Below are 23,258 nucleotides of genomic sequence, written 5' to 3'. Positions count from 1 at the left end.
ATTTGCTTTGAAGGCAGTTGAAATGAGCCACCCCATATGTTCAGCTGATTTTCTGCTGTCTGGTCTTTCAGCCACTTACTATGAGGCAGAAACAGGAAGAGGAAGTAACGGCCAGGCTCGTATTCTCTGGCTGTTGAGGCTTGGGAACGACGCGATGTAAAGAAATCTAAGCAAAACAAACATACATACATATATACAAACACACAAACAAAAATGGATTCTCATGGTCTAGAAAGAAAAGAATGTGTAAGAAACATGAGGTTTATGGCACTGGTACTCCCAAGGTCCCGATAACCCTGATAATAATAGGAATATTTGTAACTCCACAGTTTAGCCGGGGGTCTCTGAGACCATGGGGGGAAAGCAGTGTGAGGCCAAGCTGCGATGAACACAATACACCATGCACTTGTATGCTATTCTAAACAAAGAGCTACTGCAAGCGTAGAAAAGCCTTGCATCAATGAATGGATTATGAATGCAGCTGTGTTTGCTTGAGATTTATTATAGTTTACTCAAATCATTTTAGCACTCCTGAATTCTAATTCATATTTTCAAATAGGAACCTTTAATGGATCCTCAGAGTGTTCTTGATATTTCCCGCTGACCTTTAGTTTTGTTTACTAAAAGATTTCCAGCTGTATCCGGAGCAGTGCTACAGGATATAAAACTGAAGACTGAGCAAGAGTAAAAACACTGCAGGTCCAGATCTCGAGTAAATAAATAATTGTAGAAAAAGTTAGTTACTAAAAATGAAGGGCACTACAAAGTAACTGTGACATTCACCACTAATTGCACCACCTCTGCTCTAATAATCACTAATCACTGGCAAAGTTAATGACGTGAACGTTATCCTGTGTCCTAAACAACACTGCAGATCTGGCGGTTCGGGGGGGAGGTTGCTGGCTGTGAGAGATGAAACATTTGCACTGATCTTTGTATATTTTATCTCTGCAGGTTCAACGAACCTTTAACAAACACTCTCAGCACAACTCAACACTCTATACATGCAACCAAACTGACCCAAGCACCGTGGAATGCAAATACCAGGCCTTCAAAAACAAAGAAATTACTGCCTAAATTTCATTACACACTCTCATCCATCTCTTTCAAAATTATTGACTTTGGAAATCCCCTATGTGTTTTGCATCTACAATATTTAACCAAAGGTTAAAGGGAGCTTAAAATAAGCTGCAATCTCAAGATATTGCTGTGCATAAATATTTTAAAAGGATAAAGGCACCTAGCATTTAAAAGAGAGATAATTAAAAGAGAAAACTCGTCATACTTCCGAGCTCTCAGTCAGATCCTCTTTGTCTTTGCGTTTTGGGATGTCAATGGCTGAGTTGAGGATGACGCCTTGATCAGACATCGGTGGTTTCGAAAAGTCTTTGACCTCTCGCTCTGTCACCTGTAAAAGAATGCTCACTAATCTGCAAGTGTCTCATGATTCAATGACAAAATAAACTGTGACTCCAAAGTAATGGATATTTGAGTAATAAGCCACAAGGCTGTGCATTACAGTCATAGTTCATTTAACCCTGGATAACCACCATAACACAATGCCTCTGATTGTAACTGCAGCAACATAAGACACAATTGTTTAATAAATAGTTCTTAATTTTTTTAATATAATATAATAAAGTATGATTTAATAATATTTATAATAATATAATAAATTAATAAAAAATATTTATAATAATATAATACATTAATATAAATATTTATAATATAATAAATTAATATACAATTATTATTATTATATGTGTTACAATTATTGTAATAAACATCAAAATGTATTTAAAAAAATTAAGTAACACTGTAACTTAAAATCAGGAATCCATCTTACAAAATGTGTTTTTGTCTTATCTTGAATCACTATAGTGCAATTATAATATGTGTTTATAACTGGACTATTTTAGATTAACCTCTACGGAGTAACCCAGTACTTGCGTGACTCATCATATACAGACACAGAATGAAGTTGCTCCGACTTTACAAAAATTGCATATTGTACATTTAAGTTTGGCATACCAAAAAAGTTTTAGGATCCTCGGAATCCATGTATACACTCACTAGCCACTTTATTAGGTACACCGTTAGTACCGGGTTGGACCCCCTTTTGCCTTCAAAACTGCCTTAATCTTCATGGCATAGATTCAACAAGGTGTTGGAAACACACAGATATTTTGGTCCATATTGACATGATAACATCACCCAGTTGCTGCAGATTTGTCGGCTGCACATGATGCGAATAACCTGTTCCACCACATCCCAAAACTGCTCTATTGGATTGAGATCTGGTGACTGTGGAGGCCATCTGAGTAAAGTGAACTCATTGTCATGCTCAAGAAACCAGTCTGAGATGATTTGAGCTTTGTGACATGGTGCATTATCCTGCTGGAAGTAGCCATCAGAAGATGGGTACAGTCGTGGCCAAACGTTTTGAGAATTACATAAATATTTACATAAATAGTTTTCAAAAAGTTTGCTACTAAACTGCTTTTAGATCTTTGTTTTAGTTGTTTCTGTGATGTACTGAAATATAATTACAAGCACTTCATACGTTTCAAAGGCTTTTATCGACAATTACATAACATTTATGCAATGAGTCAGTATTTGCAGTGTTGGCCCTTCTTTTTCAGGACCTCTGCAATTCGACTGGGCATGCTCTCAATCAACTTCTGGGCCAAATCCTGACTGATGGCAACCCATTCTTTCATAATCACTTCTTGGAGTTTGTCAGAATTAGTGGGTTTTTGTTTGTCCACCCGCCTCTTGAGGATTGACCACAAGTTCTCAATGGGATTAAGATCTGGGGAGTTTCCAGGCCATGGACCCAAAATTTCAACATTCTGGTCCCCGAGCCACTTAGTTATCACTTTTGCCTTATGGCACGTTGCTCCATCCTGCTGAAAAATGCATTGTTCTTCACCAAACTGTTGTTGGATTGTTGGAAGAAGTTGCTGTTGGAGGGTATTTTGGTAACATTCTTTATTCTTGGCTGTGTTTTTGGGCAGAATTGTGAGTGGTCAAGCATCACCCTCCTTTTAACATGTCAAGTCTGCCATTCTAACCCAATCAGCCTGACATAATGATCTCCAGCCTTGTGCTCCTCAACATTCTCACCTGAGTTAACAAGATGATTACTGAAATGATCTCAGCAGGTCCTTTAATGACAGCAATGAAATGCAGTGGAAAGGTTTTTTTGGGATTAAGTTAATTTTCATGGCAAAGAAGGACTATACAATTCATCTGATCACTCTTCATAACATTCTGGAGTATATGCAAATTGCTTCATAAAAACTTAAGCGGCAACTCTTCCAATTTCCAATATTTATGTAATTCTCAAAACATTTGGCCACGACTGTAGTTATAAAGGGATGGACATGGTCAGCAACAATACTCAGGTAGGCTGTGGCATTTAAACAATGCTCAATTGGTACTAAGGGGCCCAAAGTGTGCCAAGAAAATATCCCCCACACCATTACACCACCACAACCAGCCTGAACCGTTAAGACAAGGGAGGATGTATCCATGCCGCAGCATAAATCAATACAAGACACATCAGAAAAGGCAATGTTTTTCCAATCTTCTATTGTCCAATTTTGGTGAGCCTGTGTGAATTGTAGCCTCTGTTTCTTGTTCTTAGCTGACAAGAGCGGCACCCGGTGTGGTCTTCTGCTGCTGTAGCCCATCTGCTTCAGGGTTCAGAGATTGTATTCTGCATACCTTGGTTGTAACAAGTGGTGATTTGAGTTACTGTTGTTTTTCTATCATATCTAACCAGTCTGCCCATTCTCCTTTGACCTCTGACATACAACATGACATTTTATCCACACCTCTGCCGCTCATTGAATATTTTCTCTTTTTCAGAACATTCTCTGTAAACCCTAGAGATGGTTGTGCGTGAAAATTCCAGTAGATCAGCAGTTTTTTAAATACTCAGACCAGCCCATCTGGCACTAACAACCATTCCATGTTCAAATTCACTTAAATGCCCTTTCTTCCCTATTCTGATGCTCGGTTTGAACTTCAGCAAGTCGTCTTCACCACATCTAGATGCCTAAATGCATTGAGTTGCTGTCATGATATTGGCTGCATAGGCAGAAATGCGAGGGGGGTCAGGGGGTCCAGACCCCCCCTAAAATATAATTGAAATATGTGTATTGTAAATAATATAATGATATATGGTTAAACTAATTGTGTAATTAGTAAAACAATACAAATGCAAACTGAGCAACAAATTTTTTTTTAAACATCTCGAGTTCCCCCTGCTTTTTGCCTCACAGTGCTTTGGTCCACTGCCTGCTCCCCTTTTACCTCACCACCACCGACACACACACAGTCCGGTGGGACTTGGGAACAAGGAGGGAGGCCGGCAATGATTGGGAAATCAGTGACACCTGCGACCCACTGCCGGTCTCGAGTCCCACGTAGGAGATGGAAGGATATAAAACTGGAGCGACGACAGTGAAGGACGAGAGAGGACCAGGCTTGGGCTTTTAGTTGTGTTTTGGTTTTATTTTGTGCGCATCAGTCGTCCCTAAGGGGCTGGTGCGCTGTTTTGTGTTTATTTTTGTATTATTAAAATGTTATTGGATTGTCCGCCGGTTCCCGCCTCCTTCTTCCGGAAGTTTTTATCATTACAATGTGCTATATGAATAAATAAAAGTTGAAGTTAAGTTCAAATTCCATTGTATTTTGGTGGCTTGATTGTGTAAACAACTTCAAAAACATTGCAACAAAAAAAATTTGTTTTGAAGAATGTTTTCGTCAATTTAGTCAGCTTTTTCATTGAACCAAAAAGAAACGTTGAGAAGAAGGATAATGGAACGGTCTCCATGCAGTAGTAAGGCTTTCCTCTCTGTACACATATCCTTAAGTACAATTTTGCCTGTTTTATTGGTGTCCCCTTCAAAACTTGCTCCTGAGAAATGTCATGTTTATTGTCCCCCCCAACATTTAGATGAGATTTTCGCACCTGATTGGCTGATTAGCAATTTGTGTTACCAAGCAACTGAACAAGTGTACCTAATAAAGTGGCCGGTGAGTGTACATTATATATATAAATTGCCCCTTGTAGCTAAATTGCAGAGACACTGATCTATGAATCCAGGTAGGCACTGTAATAAAATAAGATAAAAAAGCATTACCTCCTTAGGAGCAATGGGCCACTTGGGCTCATACTTGTCTTGGCCGTGGAGCTCCATATTGGTCCCAGAAGAACATTTTTCAGTGTTGAGGGTGTGCGTGGTTTTACCCACCAGGTTCTGCACTGACTTCACCATGTTCTTTAGGTCTTCTGGGTAAGGGGTGGGATAGCGCTTCAGATTAATCTCAACCTGCAGATAGAGGGAAGATATGGAAGTTTTTTCCTAACAAAATTAAAATGAAAATTAAAATGCCTAAAAAGATCAAATAATAAATCAAATTCTCAAAACAACTGTTCCTGTGCAGGTGCGACACTTTACTGTGCACTACATTACGGATTAAAAGAAGGGAATAAAATATAAGGTATACGGTGGCAAATGGGTAAATCAGTGTAGAATTGCACTGTGTGCTCATGTGCATGAATCAGAGTGTAAACAATGAGAGATCTTGAGGCAGGTGTAAAGAGTTTGGTAAATGGTGAATATTGAGCTATCGTGCATGCTTTTGTTGCTCCCGCTAGTAACAGGAATAATTATATATTGTATAAGGTGCCAAAACAATAGAAGGAGACAGGATTTCACTGTATATTGATACACACACATCTATCGGAATGTTCAGTTGTTGAAGGTCTTGGCGGCAGCTCACCCTGCCACGCAAAGCTTTCCCTCATTTGTGCTTGTCACATATCAAAGCTCTGTCCATGCTACTTGATTGACATCATTCAATCAACATACTTGAAATAATTTGCAGTTGATTTATTATTTTTGATGTTCATTTAAGCATTTGATTTGATTTATAATTTGAGTATTTGATTTATCAATTGCAATGTCCGACTGAGCATTTGATTTGCGATGTTTGGTTTGAGCATTCGATTTTTTTAATTTTAGCATCTGATTTACCATTTGCGATATCCATTTGAGCACTAAATTATAGATTTAATTATGACAGGTTTAAAATCCCAAATTCAGTATCTCAGAAAATTTGTATATTGTGAAAAGGTTCAACATTGAAGACACCTGGTGCCACACTCTAATCAGCTAATTAACTCAAAACACCTGCAAAGGCCTTTAAATGGTCTCTCAGTCTAGTTCTGTATGCTACACAATCATGGGGAAGACTGCTGACTTGACAGTTGTCCAAAAGATGACCATTGACACCTTGCACAAGGAGGGCAAGACACAAAACGTCATTGCAAAAGAGTCTGGCTGTTCACAGAGTTCTGTGTCCAAGCACATTATGAGAGAGGCGAAGGGAAGGAAAAGATGTGGTAGAATACCACTTCATGTTTCCTGCTGCTGACCAACTTTATGGAGATGCAGATTTCATTTTCCAACAGGACATGGCACCTGCACACAGTGCCAAAGCTTCCAGTACCTGCTTTAAGGACCATGGTATCCCTGTTCTTAATTTGCCAGCAAATAGCCTGACCTTAACCCCATTTATGGGGTATTGTGAAGAAGAAGATACGATATGCCAGACCCAACAATGCAGAAGAGCTGAAGGCCACTATCAGAGCTACCTGGGCTCTAATAACACATGAGCAGTGCCACAGACTGATCGACTCCATGCCACGCCGCATTGCTGCAGTAATTCAGGCAAAAGGAGCCCCAACTAAGTATTGAGTGCTGTACTTTTCATTTTTATACTTTTTAGTTGGCCAAGATTTCTAAAAATCCTTTCTTTGTATTGGTCTTAAATTATATTATATTTTCTAAGATACTGAATTTGGGATTTTCCTTAGTTGTCAGTTATAATCATCAAAATTAAAATAAATAAACATTTGAAATATATCAGTCTGTGTGTAGTGAATAATCCGTGTATCATTCGTTCTTTCGTTTTCTAATTGAAACCAAAAATGGAAAAATAAAAAAACGACTTGTTTTTTTTAATCTGTTTCCAAAACCAAAATGAAAAAACAGATAAAGCTTCATTTTCCGATTTTCAAATTTATGCTAATATCAAGAATTAAAAAAACGGATATCAAGCGTGTGTGTTTCACGTTGGTGTTTTCGTCTGATGCTAGTTAGTGACGGTCATTCTTGAACGATTTGATCATTTTAAACGAATCTTTAATGTGACTCGGGAAGAACGAGTCGTCTCTGGGAGTGATTCGTTCAGTCGCGCATGCGCAAAATTCTATAGTTTCTGTACAGGAATAGTCTAGTTCACCTGTTTCAGTCAATGCAGTGGGTGCCGGTGTTAGAGAATTGATTAGTTCATCTCTTGAGTCTTTCGGGTTTTCGAGTCGCTCCTCTCTTGACAGACCCATAAGCTTTGACCATAGACTGGAGTTACCCTGGCAACAAATCTCTGTGTATATTATTATTATTATTTGTCTTTATGATTTTAAGTGTATTGCCTTAATGTTTTAATGTTTGTATTGTTTAATAATAATAATAATAATAATAATAATAATAATAATAATAATAATAATAAAGACTGTATAAAAGGCTTTATCCTATCATTCGTTCTTTTGTCACGTGACGTGACAGCATTGGATAGATGAATTTACATGCTTCCTTACAAACAGGTGCCTAATCATTATTATTATCATCATCATTATTATAATTATTATTTACTCTTACAGTTACTGTATTTCTGAGCTTTTTACTTCTTACAGTTTATAAATGTACAAATTTCTGTCATAATGGTTATTTTCTATACACTGAATGTTGTAACAAAGGTAATAAAGAGTACTTATTAATGAACACATATGATAATGGTGGGTTTAATTTCCTTGATTTCTCTTCTTTGAAAAACACTTTCAAAATTAATTGGATTAGACAGTGTTTGTGTAATCCAAACTCAATATGGATTTTTATCCCCAATGACTACTTTTCCAAATTAGGTGGTCTCCCTTTCCTATTGATCTGCATTTATAATATTGCTAGAATCCCTTACAATTTAACCAAATTTCATAAACAGGCATTACTTGCATGGTCATTCATTTTTAAGCACCTCTCAGCCGTACTTCATTTGGAAATTTGTTTTGGTTGTTTCCTAGTTCTTTAACTTGGAAGGTCTTATTTTAAGTCACAAAAAATTCTTATGTAAATGTAATTTTCCAGTAACTCCCAAAGAATTCTCCATCATCATGGACACTATTCCTAAAGGAGTTGTTACGCTTTCAAGGGACTCATTAGATCATCCAGCACTTTATCTTTATCTTTACACCCATTTGAAATCCCAGTAGGAAAACTATGCTTTTTGTTACATGAAAGTGAAAAAGTGATGTGACATTCAGCCAATATGGTGACCAATATTCAGAATTTGTGCTCTGCATTTAACCCATCCAAAGTGCACACACACAGCAGTGAACACACACACACTGTGAACACACACCCGGAGCAGTGTTCATCATTTATGCTGCGGCACCCGGCGAGCAGTTGGGGTTCAGTGCCTTGCTCAAGGGCACCTCAGTCGCGGTATAGCCAGACCAAGACTCGAACCCACAACCCTAGGGTTAGGAGTCAAACACTCTAACAACTAGGCCACGACTTTGTCCAGTATCCTTCATCACGTAACTATAAGATTAGATCGCTTTTTCAAAAGGAGCGTGTAACGACTCCATATGTGGTGTCTTATTGGAGGAATGTGGTTGATCATATTGATGAGAAAAAAGTATGGACTCTGTCTTTGGAATATATAATAACTAACAAGGTTAGAGAAATCTCATTCAAATTGTTACACAGATTTTACCCAGCTAAAGTGTTTTTGAAAAGGTTTAAATCAGACATAGATACAAGCTGTTGTTTTTGTGGAGACCCTAATGAAACTGATATACATATCGTTTGGGATTGTCCTCACACACAGCTATTTTGGAATGAATTGTCTAATGTTATCTATCGCAGTGTGCTACAGGGTTTCTCTCTGCTTTTTAAGGATGTACTGTTTGGCTTCTTTAATATTCAAAAAGACAAAATTAATGTATATTTCATTATTAACCAATTATGACTTCTTGCAAAATGTCATATTCACCGCAGTAAATTCACTCATCAAAATCCATTATATATTGTTTTTTTTTTTTGTTTTTTTTTTTTAAAGAGGTTCAACAGTATATCCAAACTATTTAATCTTCCAAAAATCTTAAGGCTGTCAAAAATGTTTAATCTTTTCAATGCTATTTAATCTTTTTAATTTATTTTGTTAAAGTTTTCGATTAGTATTATTTATTTTTATGTGTACATACGTCTGTAAATGGTGCTTTGCATATAATGCCATTCCTTTGTATGCAATATTGACATTACCTATCTGTACTTTTATCTTTGGTACATTGGCATTAATCAAATAAAAAAAGAACTAATCAATTCTTTTTCCGGCTCCCACTGCATTGACTGAAAAAGGTGAACTAGAACCATATGCGACTGAACGAATCACTCCCAGAGACGACTCGTTCTTCCCGAGTCACATTAAAGATTCGTTTAAAATGACCGAATCGTTCAAGAACGACCGTCACTAACTAGCATCAGACGAAAACACCAAAGTGAAACAAACACGCTTGTTATCCGTTTTTTTTATTTTTGATATTAGCACAAATTTGAAAATCGGAAAACGAATCTTTATCCGTTTTTTCATTTTCGTTTTGGAAACAGATTTTTAAAAAACAAGTCGTTTTTTTATTTTTCCATTTTTGGTTTCAATTAGAAAAACGAAAGAACGAATGATACACGGATTGTGAATGGTCCGTGTATCTTTTGGTCATTTGATTTTCTATTTAAAAATAAATAAAGATAAATGAGAAACGGTTTGATTTTCGTTTTTTCGTTTTGTTTAAGAAACGGAAAACGAAAATTTAGCTGCATTTTTCGTATTTTTGTTTGTGGGTAAAAAATGAGATTATGCTTTAATATTTGTTTGAATGTGTGGGCGGCGCTGAAACGCCCCTTTCATCCCTTCTGTATACTGCACCACAAGCGGCAACCGCAAGCTCAGTTCATTTTCACCAGGAGAGAAGCGGCAGACAGCAGAGCATATTAATCCCGCGGATTCTATACTAGTGGTGCTTGCAAGCTTTATATATATATATATATATATATATATATATAAAAATTTTGGCCAAACAGAAATTAATTTATTCAATGACATTTGAATTTTACTGTAGGCCTATATGATCTACAATGACATGAAATATGCGGATTTTTAGCCTACTAATTTTATTCTATACATATTTAAGAAAAACCTCACAAGTAGCCTATGTTTTCATTTGCTATTACAAACAACAGCAACTGAAGCTTTATCTTGTAGTGTAGTCTGCTACACTTCTCTGATCGGCGGATCCCGATCCAAACCCTCCATCCCGAAAACAGGGGAAAGAGCTTCAGCTCCGTCAGTTTGGATCGTAAAACACCCTAAATAACACGAAAACCTTACAAAACTCAACACGATGTGCTTTCTGCCATCTCGGTCTACATTAACTTCTTTCTGAAACGTCAGAAATGAACCAGGCTCATGCATCAGACGAACCATGTCTAGCTGGACATGTCTACTTTTAAAATAATCCATTTAAATAGAAAAATAATAATAATAATTTTATATTTAGGCCTATGTAATTCAAATGAAACCAACGAGAGGTGCAGTGTTTCCTGTCTGAACTCATTATCTGTAATGATGTCACACCATCACTATATTCATACTGTCATCTACAGAATTCGTGAATTCAGTTCATAATTCTAAGTAGCCTATAGCCTATAATTAAAACATTTAAAGTAGACTAATTATGGGGAAAACTTAACTTATTTTAATATACATTTTATTATAAATGTGGGGTTGGGTTTTTCCCATTTTATTTTTTTCATGAATGGCCTAGAATAAAATAAATAAAAATTAAAATAATTAAAATAATAAAGTTGTCAAGTCTGCTTTGTCAATAACATGCAGCAGCTGGAAAATTATAATTTTATTTTTTATTTTATTATTAATTTAATTAATTAATTAATTAATTATTATTATTATTATTATTTTATCTTGCAAGCACCACTAGCAAAGAATCCGCAGGATTAATATGCTCTGCTGTCTGCCGCTTCTCTCCTGGTGAAAATGAACTGAGCTTGCGGTTGCCGCTTGTGGTGCAGTATACAGAAGGGATGAAAGGGGCGTTTCAGTGCCGCCCACACATTCAAACAAATATTAAAGCATAATCTCATTTTTTACCCACAAACAAAAATACGAAAAATCCAGCTACATTTTCGTTTTGCATTTCTTAAACAAAACGAAAAACCGAAAATCAAACCGTTTCTCATTTATCTTTATTTATTTTTAAATAGAAAATCAAATGACCAAAAGATACACGGACCGTGAATGAATATAATATACAAGTTTCACTTTTTGAATGGAATTAGTGAAATAAATAAACTTTTTGATGATATTCTAATTATATGACCAGCACCTGTACAGGGCCAAAGAGGTTCACATTTCAATTCTTAAAGGGACCTTCACTTTTCCTGAGTTGTCCTCTTCTTCCTTCTTGTCCTCAAACTCAAATGCCACTGTCATCCTCTGCTGCCTCTGTTCCTCCCAGAGAGTGGGATTAAAACTGTCACTGTCAGACTGGTAATCTGCAGCATGCAAAACACACATCCATTTAGTTTAAATCCAGTATATAATCCAGTAATAAATCCAAATATATAGTCAAAAGAAAAGAGAAACCGTTGATTTATTCTTACCCTCATCGTGCCGGGGCTGCTGAGGAAACATGTAGTTGGTCAGGACTCTCTGTTTGGTCTCAGGGTGAGCCTCAGTTTGAAGGGGGATAAGGGCCTTGGACTGAATAACAAAAATAATTGTTGTAAATACAACTACCAAATGAAATCAAATGTATTCAGTGGAAGCACTGAATTAACTGTTCATGCAATGTGGTTAAAATGCGGTCTAAATACTGTGCGGTTAAGACTTTGTACACAATTTAAAAAGGAGTTCCAGATAAGAACCTGATTGTCAGATAACCAGAGTGCAGCAAGATCTTTCAATTTAGTGAAAGTGAAGGGAAGATTCTTTAACCTAAAACAGAACATAAAGGATTAGTTCATGAGAATGTAGAAAGACAAAACATGGATGGTAAAAGTCAAATGAGACTGTTGGAGAAGGTTATTTGGTGTAGTTAAATGTTATGAAGACCTGTGGTGATGCACTTAAGATACCACATTAACTCAGGCACTCTTATCGCTACGCCGTGTTTAGTCTTGGTTAAGTTTAATTACTCTTCTTCCAGATAATCGCAGTCAGAGCATTGAAACTGTCCACACAGCTCATAAAGAGCTTTCTTAATTAACCCGTGGGAACGACAGGCACTTTTCTGATGTCATGCCCCATTACTGTGCTATTATGGAAAATAATAAACATCCTTACTACTTTACACAAACCGACTGGGACTGTTCATGAAACCTGTAAGATATTAGAAGAGGCACTTTCTAAACTTTAAGCAAATGTCATCTCATCTTTTATTCATTAAACAATTTTGCAGATCATGTGTTGGCACGAATGTTGACAAATGCGTGCACAGGGTGTAAAATGAAACAAAACAAAAAAAAAACCTTCAGGAACATCTGGTGTTACCTATTGTCGCTTAGATTGAGAACACGTAGCTTTGTCATCTGTCCAATCTCATCAGGCAGAAACTCCAGTTTATTGGAGCGCAAGGACATGACCGTGACATTCCTGCAGTTTCCAATCTGCAGCACAGGACAGGATATGATAGCTCTGGTAAGGTGCAATTTTGTCAGCTTTTTTTTTGTGTGTGTGTGAATATTAGCATTCTATCTTTCTCTCAGGTAAACTGACTCTTGTATTCTGTCAATACAGCAAGTGAAGGACAGCAGGACATTACCATGCATTTGGTTTTACAGATTTAGGCTGTCCTTTATTAAGCCACTTGAGTGGATCTCAAAATGTGGTAGGAAAAAAAAATATCCTTTATTATTTTATAGTTTCTAGTTTAATAAAGCTTTGTGTGTTAAACAGCAAACATTGTTACTTTGGGATTCTTTTGGGGTTTTTTTTTTTAAGGATATATTACATTGATCAAAAGTGATTAAAGACATTTATAATATTACAAAAGATTTTTATTTCAAATAAATGCTTTTCTTCAATTATAGAGTCCTAAATTAAAGATGCATCATGGGTTCCACAAAAATATTAAGTAGCCCAACTTTTTTTCAATGCTGAAAATAATAAATGTTTCTTGAGCACCAAATCAACATATTGGAATGATTTCTGAAGGATCGTGTGATTGGAGTAATGGCTGCTGAAAATGAAGCTTTTAATTAAAATTGTACTAATATTTCACATTACTGTTTTTTTTCTTTTTTAAAAATAAATAAATACAGCTTTCATGATTATAAGAGGCTTCTTTTAAAACCCACAAACTTCTGAAGGGTAGTTTAAGTTAAAAAAAAATATATATATATAAAAGCCATTAAGATATCATAAAGGTATTACATATTTACATAAAATCTAGAGACTCCAAAGTTTTAAAGAATAGCTGGAAAAGTGGCTTTGTTAACAAGTAATTTCTGAGCCTCTTAATTTTTTTTTTTTTTTTTTTTTTTTTTTGTTGTAGACCAGCTTGAACGTACCTAAAAGTCTTTAAACTTGTTATTTAAACTGGCATCCAATGTAAACTAACTTTGCTGGTCTATGATGTATTTTCAGAAAAAAGAGAGGTAAAATATATAAAGAATGTGACTTTGATTTCCCTTATTATTTCTGTAGAAAGTGCATAACACTAATACTCACCTCCCTGGGCAGCTCAGCCAGGAAGTTCTCATCGGCCGCAAATGTCCGAAGACTGTGCAGGTAGCCAATGGTGGGAGGCAGGGATTCCAGTTCATTACAGCTACAGTCAAACTCCTCTAAAAGTGATAAACTGGCAGATGTAAGAGAAAGCAGATGAGGAGTGTGCAGTTATGTAGGGTTGCTTAATTCTTATTGAAAGCTTATTGAAAACACTTAATGAGATGATAAGATATCATGTGACGGCTCTTTAAAGGTCAGCAGATAAAGAAATAATTGCCTCTACTGTAGTGAATAATTCTTCTTTAAAAAAGTTTAGAGTGTAGGTTAAATTGCAGGTTTAACCAAAGTCTTAAAGGAATAGTTTGCTAATGTTTTTGCTCACCCTCATGTCATTCCAAGCCCATATGTTTTTCTTTTTGTACACTCTTTTTCATATAATGAAAGTGAATGAGGGTGCTGGCTGTCAATCTTCAAAAAAAGCTTTATAAATGTAGTTCATAATAATCTGTGCACTATTTTCCAAGTCTTCTAAAGCCATACGAAAGCTTTTTGTGAGGAACAGACCTAAACTGATTATTTATAGAAAATGTTGCTCTAAAAGCATATATAGCACCATCAGCATTAATGATAATAATTAAGTTTTCACAAGTTATCATATACTGTAAGAAAAAATAATAATAAATAGAAACCGAAAAAAGATACTGGTAATTTTCAGCTTGGACATTATCTGTTATGTAGGGCTAACCTCGATTAAAGATTTTTCTAGTCGACAAGTAGTAATTTTTAGCAGTTAGTCGCCTAATCGCATGTTTATATTAATAAACCATATAATTCATAATACTATGCCTTTAATTGCCTATAGCCTATCAGTGCTCAAGCGCACAAATAAAACTTGCAGCATATATATTCCCTAGTAGTGCCTACTGTTCACAAATGAAAGTTGAACTCATGGTTGTGTATACACAGCTACATAACGTATTTTTAGCTTACCAATTATATAAATGTACAAATGACTTATTTCTCGATAATGTTTGTATTACATAGATTTAAAAAAAAAAGAAATATTTACCTCGTGAGACGTGGGCTGCGACTTATCTTCATAAGTATCTATTTCTCAATTGTGCACATACATCAGTTTGATTCATCATTATTTTCACAACATTTTTTATTATTTTAAACAGTTAACTAATACATGACTAATTTTAATATCTGTTTTATCTGTTAATGAATGCAAAAGAATAACAATATACATGCGCTGCTCATAGACAGATAATGATTTATGCTGCAGATCTTTCACAAAACAAATAAACATTGATAAAAACACACATGAATGCAAACAGCGATCTTTTTATTAATACAAACCTACCATAATTACATTACGTCTAATTTCACATTTACAGTTATAATGTTATCAAATAAAGTTAATAAAACATGCTTTATCATAAATCTCTGTGCGTCTTGTTTGACAGTCAGAAACCTTGATCTTACATAACAGCCAGAACAAAATCAGCTCTTCAAAAATGTAAAGTAGGCTATTGCATATTTGAGTGGTTTGTGTTTGAAAGAAGAAATACCCATGGACTTATTAACCTGATGCTGATCCGCATAATAAACAGAAGAATAAAGCAATCTCTGCATGTATCTGTATCTTGATGAATTTCCACACAGATATACGCAAAAATGTAGGGAGGATGTTTCCTCATGTCTTTGATATACCACTATCCGCTGTTAAATTTGAAAATCATTAATTATATACATCCAAGCCATATACCAGCCAAGTTTCATATGTAAGTTAAATGCGAGCGTTGCAAGACCGGAAGTAAGTCCGCACACACTCGTTTCACTGAAACTCACCGACGCCATCTTGTGCACCGAGCCCATTGTCATTCTTATACTATTCAGCTTCCACACTCCACAAAAACACTTGTACATAAACACTCTGCACAATACACTTGTAAAACAATGTAATGTTGGTTAAGATTTTTTTTCTTGCTACTAAGCTACTAACAAAATTTTGATCGACTAAGCCACTTCTTGTCGACTAATGTTTAGTCGACTATTAGGGGGCAAACCTACTGATAAGTTTACAGACATTCACCCTAAAACTCAACACAATTCAATGCATAATTTAAAATGTGGGTAAAACACTTGGGAAAAACCAATCTGCAAAAAATCCTTTCATATTAACACAAAATATATGGCTTCAGAAGACTTGGACTATGCAGTACAGATGATGCTTATGGTGCTATTTTCTCATTTTGGAACTTGACAGGCCCAGTTCCTGTTCATTTTCATCAAAGAAGAGTGACAAGTAAATTCATCAACATTTATACTTTAGTGTTCCACAGAAGAATAGAAGATTGGAAGAAAATGAAGGTGAGTAAATGATGAAACGTAACCTATTCCTTTAATATGGAATTCACATTCTAACATCCCATTCAAATGTTTACAATGTGCACACAAACAAAATATCCAGGCTTAAGTATATTGAATTTAAGTAGTGTCAGTATCTATCTAGTATCATAATTTTAAGATGAGTTTTGTTAATAGAAAATGAGAATTATGAGTTATGTGGAACCATTATCTCCATGTAAAAAAAAAAATGAATTAACAAGACATGTTAAAGGGACTGAAGATGAATTTAATAAATATGCTGCAATACAATTCTGGTGTTTGTAAAAAGCACTCTTATCTTACAAAATACTGGGCTCTTAAAGCAAACCTTATGTTAGTTTATAACATTTTAATTGATCTGGAATATGCCACAGTGTTTATTGAGTCAAACAAGTTTCAGTACTTTTAGTAATGGACCTCAAATTATTCTTTTAAAACATCTTTCCCCCCTTGCAATCCTCCACTAATTTGCTCCTTAGTTATTTTCCTTAGTCTTATTTAAATTAAATGAATTTGAAAGAGGTCGATGTATATTTGTTAAGCTAAGTAAGGTCATTAGTCCAACACTGGTTCTAGCAGAATGGTCCAGCTGGCCTTCCATATGCAGGGCTTTCATTGTGTCTCTTTAAGAGAGATATGGATGCAAAGGTATGCCCTTGCCTAAATAAACATGCTGTGGCAGACGTGTGGGGAATACAAACACTCGCTGGTCTACTTACCCGGTTTTGCCACGTGCACTGAGGTGCCCATTTAAGATGCATGTTTGATCAACACAACACACAGAACCGAGCAATGACAAACCAAGAAGAGAGATGCATGGAGTATAGTATCACAGGAATGAGGTAGTGGTGACAGCTATGACAAATGAAAAAGGCAGTCTGCAAAAAATATGACCTCTTAATTCCAAGATGAAATATGGTATAGACACCTTGCCCCTGAATTTCCCAATTGATTTTGCATTAAAAATCCTAAGTCAGACTGATTAGCCAGTTTGATTAGACAATTTGTAAAATGAATTTGAGTAAGATTTTATCAGACCAATATAAGGTAATATTTTTAATTAACTAATTTTAATATATAGGTGCATCTCAATAAATAAGAATGTTGTGGAAAAGTTTGTTTAATTCAGTAATTCAACTAAAATTGTGAAACTTAATAAATAAATTCAATGCACATATACTGAAGTAGTTTAAGTCTTTGGTTCTTTTAATTGTGATGATTTTGGTTCACATTTAACAAAAACCCACCAATCTCAACAAATTAAAATACTTCATAAAACCAATAATTAAAATAAAACATTTAGTGAATTGTTGGCCTTCTGGAAAGTATGTTCATTAACTGTACATGTACTCAGTACTTGGTAGAGGCTACTTTTGCTTTAATTACTGCCTCAATTTGGTGTGGCATGGAGGGGATTAGTTTGTGGCACTACTGAGGTGGAAGCCCAGGTTTCTATGACAGTGGCCTTTAGCTTCTCTATGGGGTTCAGGTCTGGTGAGTTTGCTGGCCAGTCAAGCACACCAACACCATGGCCATTTAACCAACTTTTGGTGCTTTTGGCAGTGTGCGCAGAGCATCTTCATAAAGCTGGTCAGCAGAAGGAAGCATGAAGTGCTCCAAAATTTCTTGGTAAATGGGTGCAGTGACTTTGGTTTTCAAAAAACACAATGGACCAACACCAGCAGTTGACATTGCACCCCAAATCATCACAGACTGTGGAAACTTAACACTGGACTTCAAGCAACTTGGGCTATGAGCTTCTCCACCCTTCCTCCAGACTCTAGGACCTTGGTTTCCAAATGAAATACAAAACTTGCTCTCATCTGAAAAGAGGACTTTGGACCACTGGGCTACAGTCCAGTTCTTCTTCTCCTTAGCCCAGGTAAGACGCCTCTGACATTGTCTGTGGTCCAGGAGTGGCTTAACAAGAGGAATACAACAACTGTAGCCAAATTCCTTGACACGTCTGTATGCCTTGACCCCAGCCTTAGTCCTTTCCTTGTGAAGTTCACTCAAATTCTTGAATCGATTTTGCTTGACAATCCTCATAAGGCTGTGGTTCTCTCGGTTGGTTGTGCATCTTTTTCTTCCACACTTTTTCCTTCCACTCTACTTTCTGTTAACGTGCTTGGATACAGCACTCAGTGAACAGCCAGCTTCTTTGGCAGTAAATGTTTGTGGCTTACACTCCTTGTGAAGGTGTCAATGATTGTCTTCTGGACAACTGTAAGCTCAGCAGTCTTCCCCATGGTTTTTCCCCCACCATTTTGAGGGCTCAGGAAACCTTTGCAGGTGTTTTGAGTTGATTAGCTGATTGGCATGTCGTCATATTCTAATTTGTTGAGATTTGTTGAATTGGTGGGTTTTTGTTAAATGTGAGCCAAAATCATCACAATTAAAAGAACCAAAGAGTTAAAGGGATAAATAAAGTCGTAGTTTTTGCTATTTTTGGACCAAAATGTATTTTTGATGCTTCAAAAATTTTTAACTGACCCTCTGATGTCACATGAACTACTTTGAAGATGTTTTTATTACCTTTCTGGACATGGACAGTATACCGTACACAGTTTCAATGGAGGGACTGAGAGCTCTCAGACTAAATCTAAAATATCTTAAACTGTGTTCCGAAGATGAACGGAGGTCTTACAGGTTTGGAACGACATGAGGGTGAGTCATTAATGACATAATTTTCATTTTTTGGCGAACTAACCCTTTAAACTACTTCAGTCTGTGTCCATTGAATTTATTTTTAATACAAGAGTTTCACAATTTGAGTTGAATTACTGAAATGGACTTTTCCACGACATTCTAAATTATTGAGATGCACCTGTATGCTGCGATATAATTATGCCATCAGAAAAGTTACAGGGTTGACAGTTTTCTTTTCTTTTTTTTGTTTAATGCCTCCTTGCTGAATAATAATAATAATAATTATAATACTGACCCCAGACATTTGAATGGTAGTGTATGAGAGAATTTTGTAGAATTACACCCCCAAACCCCCCCCCCCCCGAAAAAAAAGATTAAACTATTTATTTAGGTATAGCTAAAAGGTATCAAATACTGTATGATGTATAAAATGTACTGTACATTTCGGATAAACAATATACTATGATCCATTTTTGTTCTTTTTAGGATTTTTAATTAACTGTACACTTTAATTCCAGAATCTTTTTTTCCTATTGGCTGCACACATTGTTTCCCTCTAATATAATAAAATATAATAGGTAATAAAGATGAAAAGACATTGCTAACATTGCTGAGAGTCACACTGAAGTTGACAGTCAGCATTTTAGCATTTTCTCATGCTGAGGTGAGAAAAACTGCCAGAATGACAGCAGAATTATGTTGTGCACCAGATGGCAATTCAGTGAAAAATCCAATATAGAGAGTACAAGCTACAGTGCAATGTCATCGAATGTCATCATAAAAAAAATAAATTAAAAAAGTATACATATAATTGGTTCAAGTCATTAAAGACTGTACTGACCATCCAGAACATCAGGCCTATTATATGGCTATGAACCACGAAAAATTTCATAAACTTGAAAAAAACTGTTCATTATAGGAATGTTCAGGGATTACGAAGACTGTATTTTCTGCCTTTGTCATTTTTCCTTTACACAGCTGGATGACCGTAAGTGAGTTACTAACCTTCCAATGGTGTTAGGCAGTGAGGTGAGCTGGTTGTCATCAACTTTCAATGTTGTCAATTTTTTCAACTTTCCTGTGAGAGATGTTTTAACGTTTTAAAGACACACCATTTCTTATAATGAAAACCCAAATATTTCAACAAAAATAATCAGTGGAACTTCACCTATTGAATCGGGTAATTGTTGCAGCATGTTGGAGGAGAGGAGGAGATCCTCTAAGGCCTCACAGCCAGAGATATCTGCATCTAGACTCTCAATCCTGTTCTTGGCCAAGTCCAGATATCGCAGCTGCCTCAGTTTCCCAACAGACTTCAGGAGACGACAGGGAGATAAGTGAAAGAAATCGTATATTATGCTTTATACATATATTATAGTCTAGTAATAAAATACTAAAATGTCGTTGTCAAATTCCAACAGTTGAACAAGATGTTCTCATCATATACTCACACTCAAGTTCTTCCAACCCCATATTATATGTTGAAATTATATTGAGTGAGTACATAATGACAAAATGTTTCATAAATTAAAGCTTTAAAAGTATTTTAAATTTATGAAATCTATAACAGGGCTGACATTTAGTACATGCCATAGATGCTCACTCTAGAATTATATTATATTTTTTAAATTGCTTACCCCTGGTATGGTTTGTAATGAATTGTTGTCCAACCACAGCTCTTTTAAACTATGGATCTGCTCCAGCACATCTGGCTGTAACATTAAAGAGGGTCATAAACAAAAAAAGAACAATATATATAATTTTGCATTCTAAATGAATAGCAATTTATGAATTTTAACTCAATCATAATGGTAGCTTAATAACTTTAGTAACATTTTCTTCTCAAGGTGCATCATACAATATTTCCCTTGGCAAAAAAGTAACATTTTTAATGCATTAAACATATTTGAAACAAAGGCCCCAAACTGAAAACAATTTTTTTCATGGTTCTGGGGCTTGAAACAAACAGAGATATGGTAATAAATGTATTGTGAACTGTCTGCTAAATTCTCAGAGGAGCTTGATTTGCTTTTCTACATCATGGAAGATATTTAAAAAACATTACTGTAAAATGGAAACATTGGAGCCTATTTTCATTTTGGAAAAACACTTTAGAGGGGGTATCAAATATTAAATCAAACCACTTTGCTGCACATCCTTTGAATCTTTTAAAGTCAGCACAAACATTATAAGGTGATGAAACCAATAACCAATTCTTATATAATAAAAGCACGATCTTCACAACATTCCAGAGGCTTCAAAAACAAATTATTGTTTTAAATTGAGTTTCAACAGACCCAAATCCCCTATGCGCCGCAGACTCAGTCAGTTCTTAATGGCTGCTCTCTGCTTTTCTCTCCCTTTGAGCCCCAGCATCTGTCCTCTCATGATCCCCTCAGCAAGGACAAGAACTATCTACAGCTCAGGGCACCACACCAGTCAACATCTGCCAACATCACAGCAAGACTCAGATATCCTGATAAACGCTTTATGCCACCAGTGCTCTACTCTCAACACTCATTGTTTAGAGAATGTGTGCTGTTATAGAGAAATATCTGCCTAAAAAACATGACACCAACAGAGCTATTATAAATTAAACTACCATGGCCTTCTATGCCATGATTACCTGACATGATGCAATGCATCCAAAAATGCTTGAGGAAACCAATGAGTAACATTTCTGTTAAGGATTATTACTTGTTAATGTACTGTTGTTTTTCTCATTAAATATTTGCTACTTTCATGAATAGAGTACAAAATAGGGCCTGAAACTCAGTGAGAGATTCTTAACCTTCAGATAATGTTGATCAACCAGAGAATGTGAAATTAAATATTGTGAGCTATTTAACCATCTGTTCATTTACATGGCTTGAAGTTGGCAACTTGGGACTGTTTTTCTGTGCGATTCTGTCATTTACTAATAAAAACATGCAATTAAAATAAATTAGTCTTGTTACCAAAATTGTTTCTTTTTTTTCTTCTTTTTTTTTCATTTACTAATAGGACATGGAATTAAACATTTAATACCAATTCCACACATTATGTAAATTATATGAAGTTTATAATGTTTAGAATTGATAGGCACATGCAGTTGAGAAGGACAACAATTCCAAAATCACTTATCAGAGATATTTAAAACATCTGATATGGAGCTGAGCTCAAATTAAAAGAGCAATGCTAGGGCTGCCAACAGCAAAGGTCAAAAGTTATTTGAAAAGTCATCCTGAAGTTGGATACAGAGACTAAAAGTCCAGACAGCAGTACCAGAAAGTGTTTATGGGTGTTTTCTTATTACTTGGGGGCTTGAGCAGTAAAGTAAGCTTATTGTAATGCTAAACCATCTGTTCCCTTTGGAAGCAATTATGCGCACATGCATTTTTTCATCACCCAAGGACAAAGTGCCCTGGATATTCCAAACATGTGTATGACCCTGACACAAAGTTTAAAACTAATTTCACAATTCTATAAATTCCACCTGTTTGGTACTGGGAAGCTTAAAATAGGGCTGGATGAAATGGCCAAATATATATATATATATCATACAGTATTGATATTTATCATAATATTCATCTCATACCATTAACAGGGAAGGAAATGCATCGCCACATCTTTGACAGACTACAATAATAAATGCAGATTAGAAAAAAATATCTTGGTTGCATGATATTCCTTGCAACCGCTGCAGCAACAAAAATAATAGTGAAATGTTTTAAAAATGTAATTATTTGTCATGAAGACATTTAAGATTAATTGTGTATTTGACAATAGCTTTTATTGTGAAGTTAAATTTATATATATATATATATATCGGAAAACCCTAGCTTAAAATGTTTTTCCAGCCATTATTACAACATGTATCATAGTCAATGGAATGAACCAGTTTTTAATACAACCAGCAGCTCCTATTCAGACTATCACAGAGCAAAGTCAATTACTGGAGAAAAAAAAAGAAAATCTGCTATTAATGGTTACTTTGTAGTTCAACTGCTACAGTTCCTCTAGACACAGTAGCTTGCCTGCTCACGGACCTCCTCATTGATTTATACTCAAATAAATAAATGCAATGCTGCCAGCATCAAGCACTGAAAGAAACAGCTATGGGGATGTGTGACTGGGGCTACCTGGTATGCATATGATAAATTCCTTGCCACTGTTTACTTCAGCCTGGGTGAGCCAATTAAATGCAGCTCAGTGTTGAACGTTCTGTCATGACAAGCGCTTCGTATTTGAACCAACTCATGAATAATGGATCAGCGCATGATGCAAACAACGCAGTGCAGCACTGGAGAGCTGACAAGAGACTCTGGGAATGGAGGCATTAGCTTCCCCTACCC

General features: G+C 35.7%; 1 protein-coding gene across 9 annotated transcripts in view; it reads right to left on the bottom strand.

Annotated features, from left to right (window-relative positions):
* The window catches only part of LOC132151857 (leucine-rich repeat-containing protein 7-like), a 153,212-nt gene that overhangs the window by 25,563 nt on the left and 104,391 nt on the right, over positions 1–23,258 (bottom strand). For 4 of the 9 annotated variants that reach the window (XM_059560322.1, XM_059560318.1, XM_059560325.1 and 1 more), the window contains 12 exons: positions 20,562–20,636; positions 20,093–20,237; positions 19,930–20,002; positions 16,995–17,012; positions 13,882–14,011; positions 12,703–12,818; positions 12,078–12,147; positions 11,814–11,913; positions 11,581–11,705; positions 5,154–5,342; positions 1,286–1,408; positions 80–166 (listed from right to left, as the gene is read on the bottom strand). In XM_059560322.1, the coding sequence (XP_059416305.1) occupies positions 80–166; positions 1,286–1,408; positions 5,154–5,342; positions 11,581–11,705; positions 11,814–11,913; positions 12,078–12,147; positions 12,703–12,818; positions 13,882–14,011; positions 16,995–17,012; positions 19,930–20,002; positions 20,093–20,237; positions 20,562–20,636 (1,251 nt within the window). The remainder of the gene's footprint in view (positions 1–79; positions 167–1,285; positions 1,409–5,153; positions 5,343–11,580; positions 11,706–11,813; positions 11,914–12,077; positions 12,148–12,702; positions 12,819–13,881; positions 14,012–16,994; positions 17,013–19,929; positions 20,003–20,092; positions 20,238–20,561; positions 20,637–23,258) is intronic. The other 5 variants (XM_059560320.1, XM_059560326.1, XM_059560319.1 and 2 more) reach the window with 4 other exon arrangements.

The sequence above is a fragment of the Carassius carassius genome, chromosome 10 (assembly GCF_963082965.1).
Source record: "Carassius carassius chromosome 10, fCarCar2.1, whole genome shotgun sequence".
Classification (NCBI taxonomy): Eukaryota; Metazoa; Chordata; class Actinopteri; order Cypriniformes; family Cyprinidae; genus Carassius; species Carassius carassius.
Note: the sequence above shows the minus strand (reverse complement) of the source record. Positions and strands in the feature narration are given on the sequence as shown.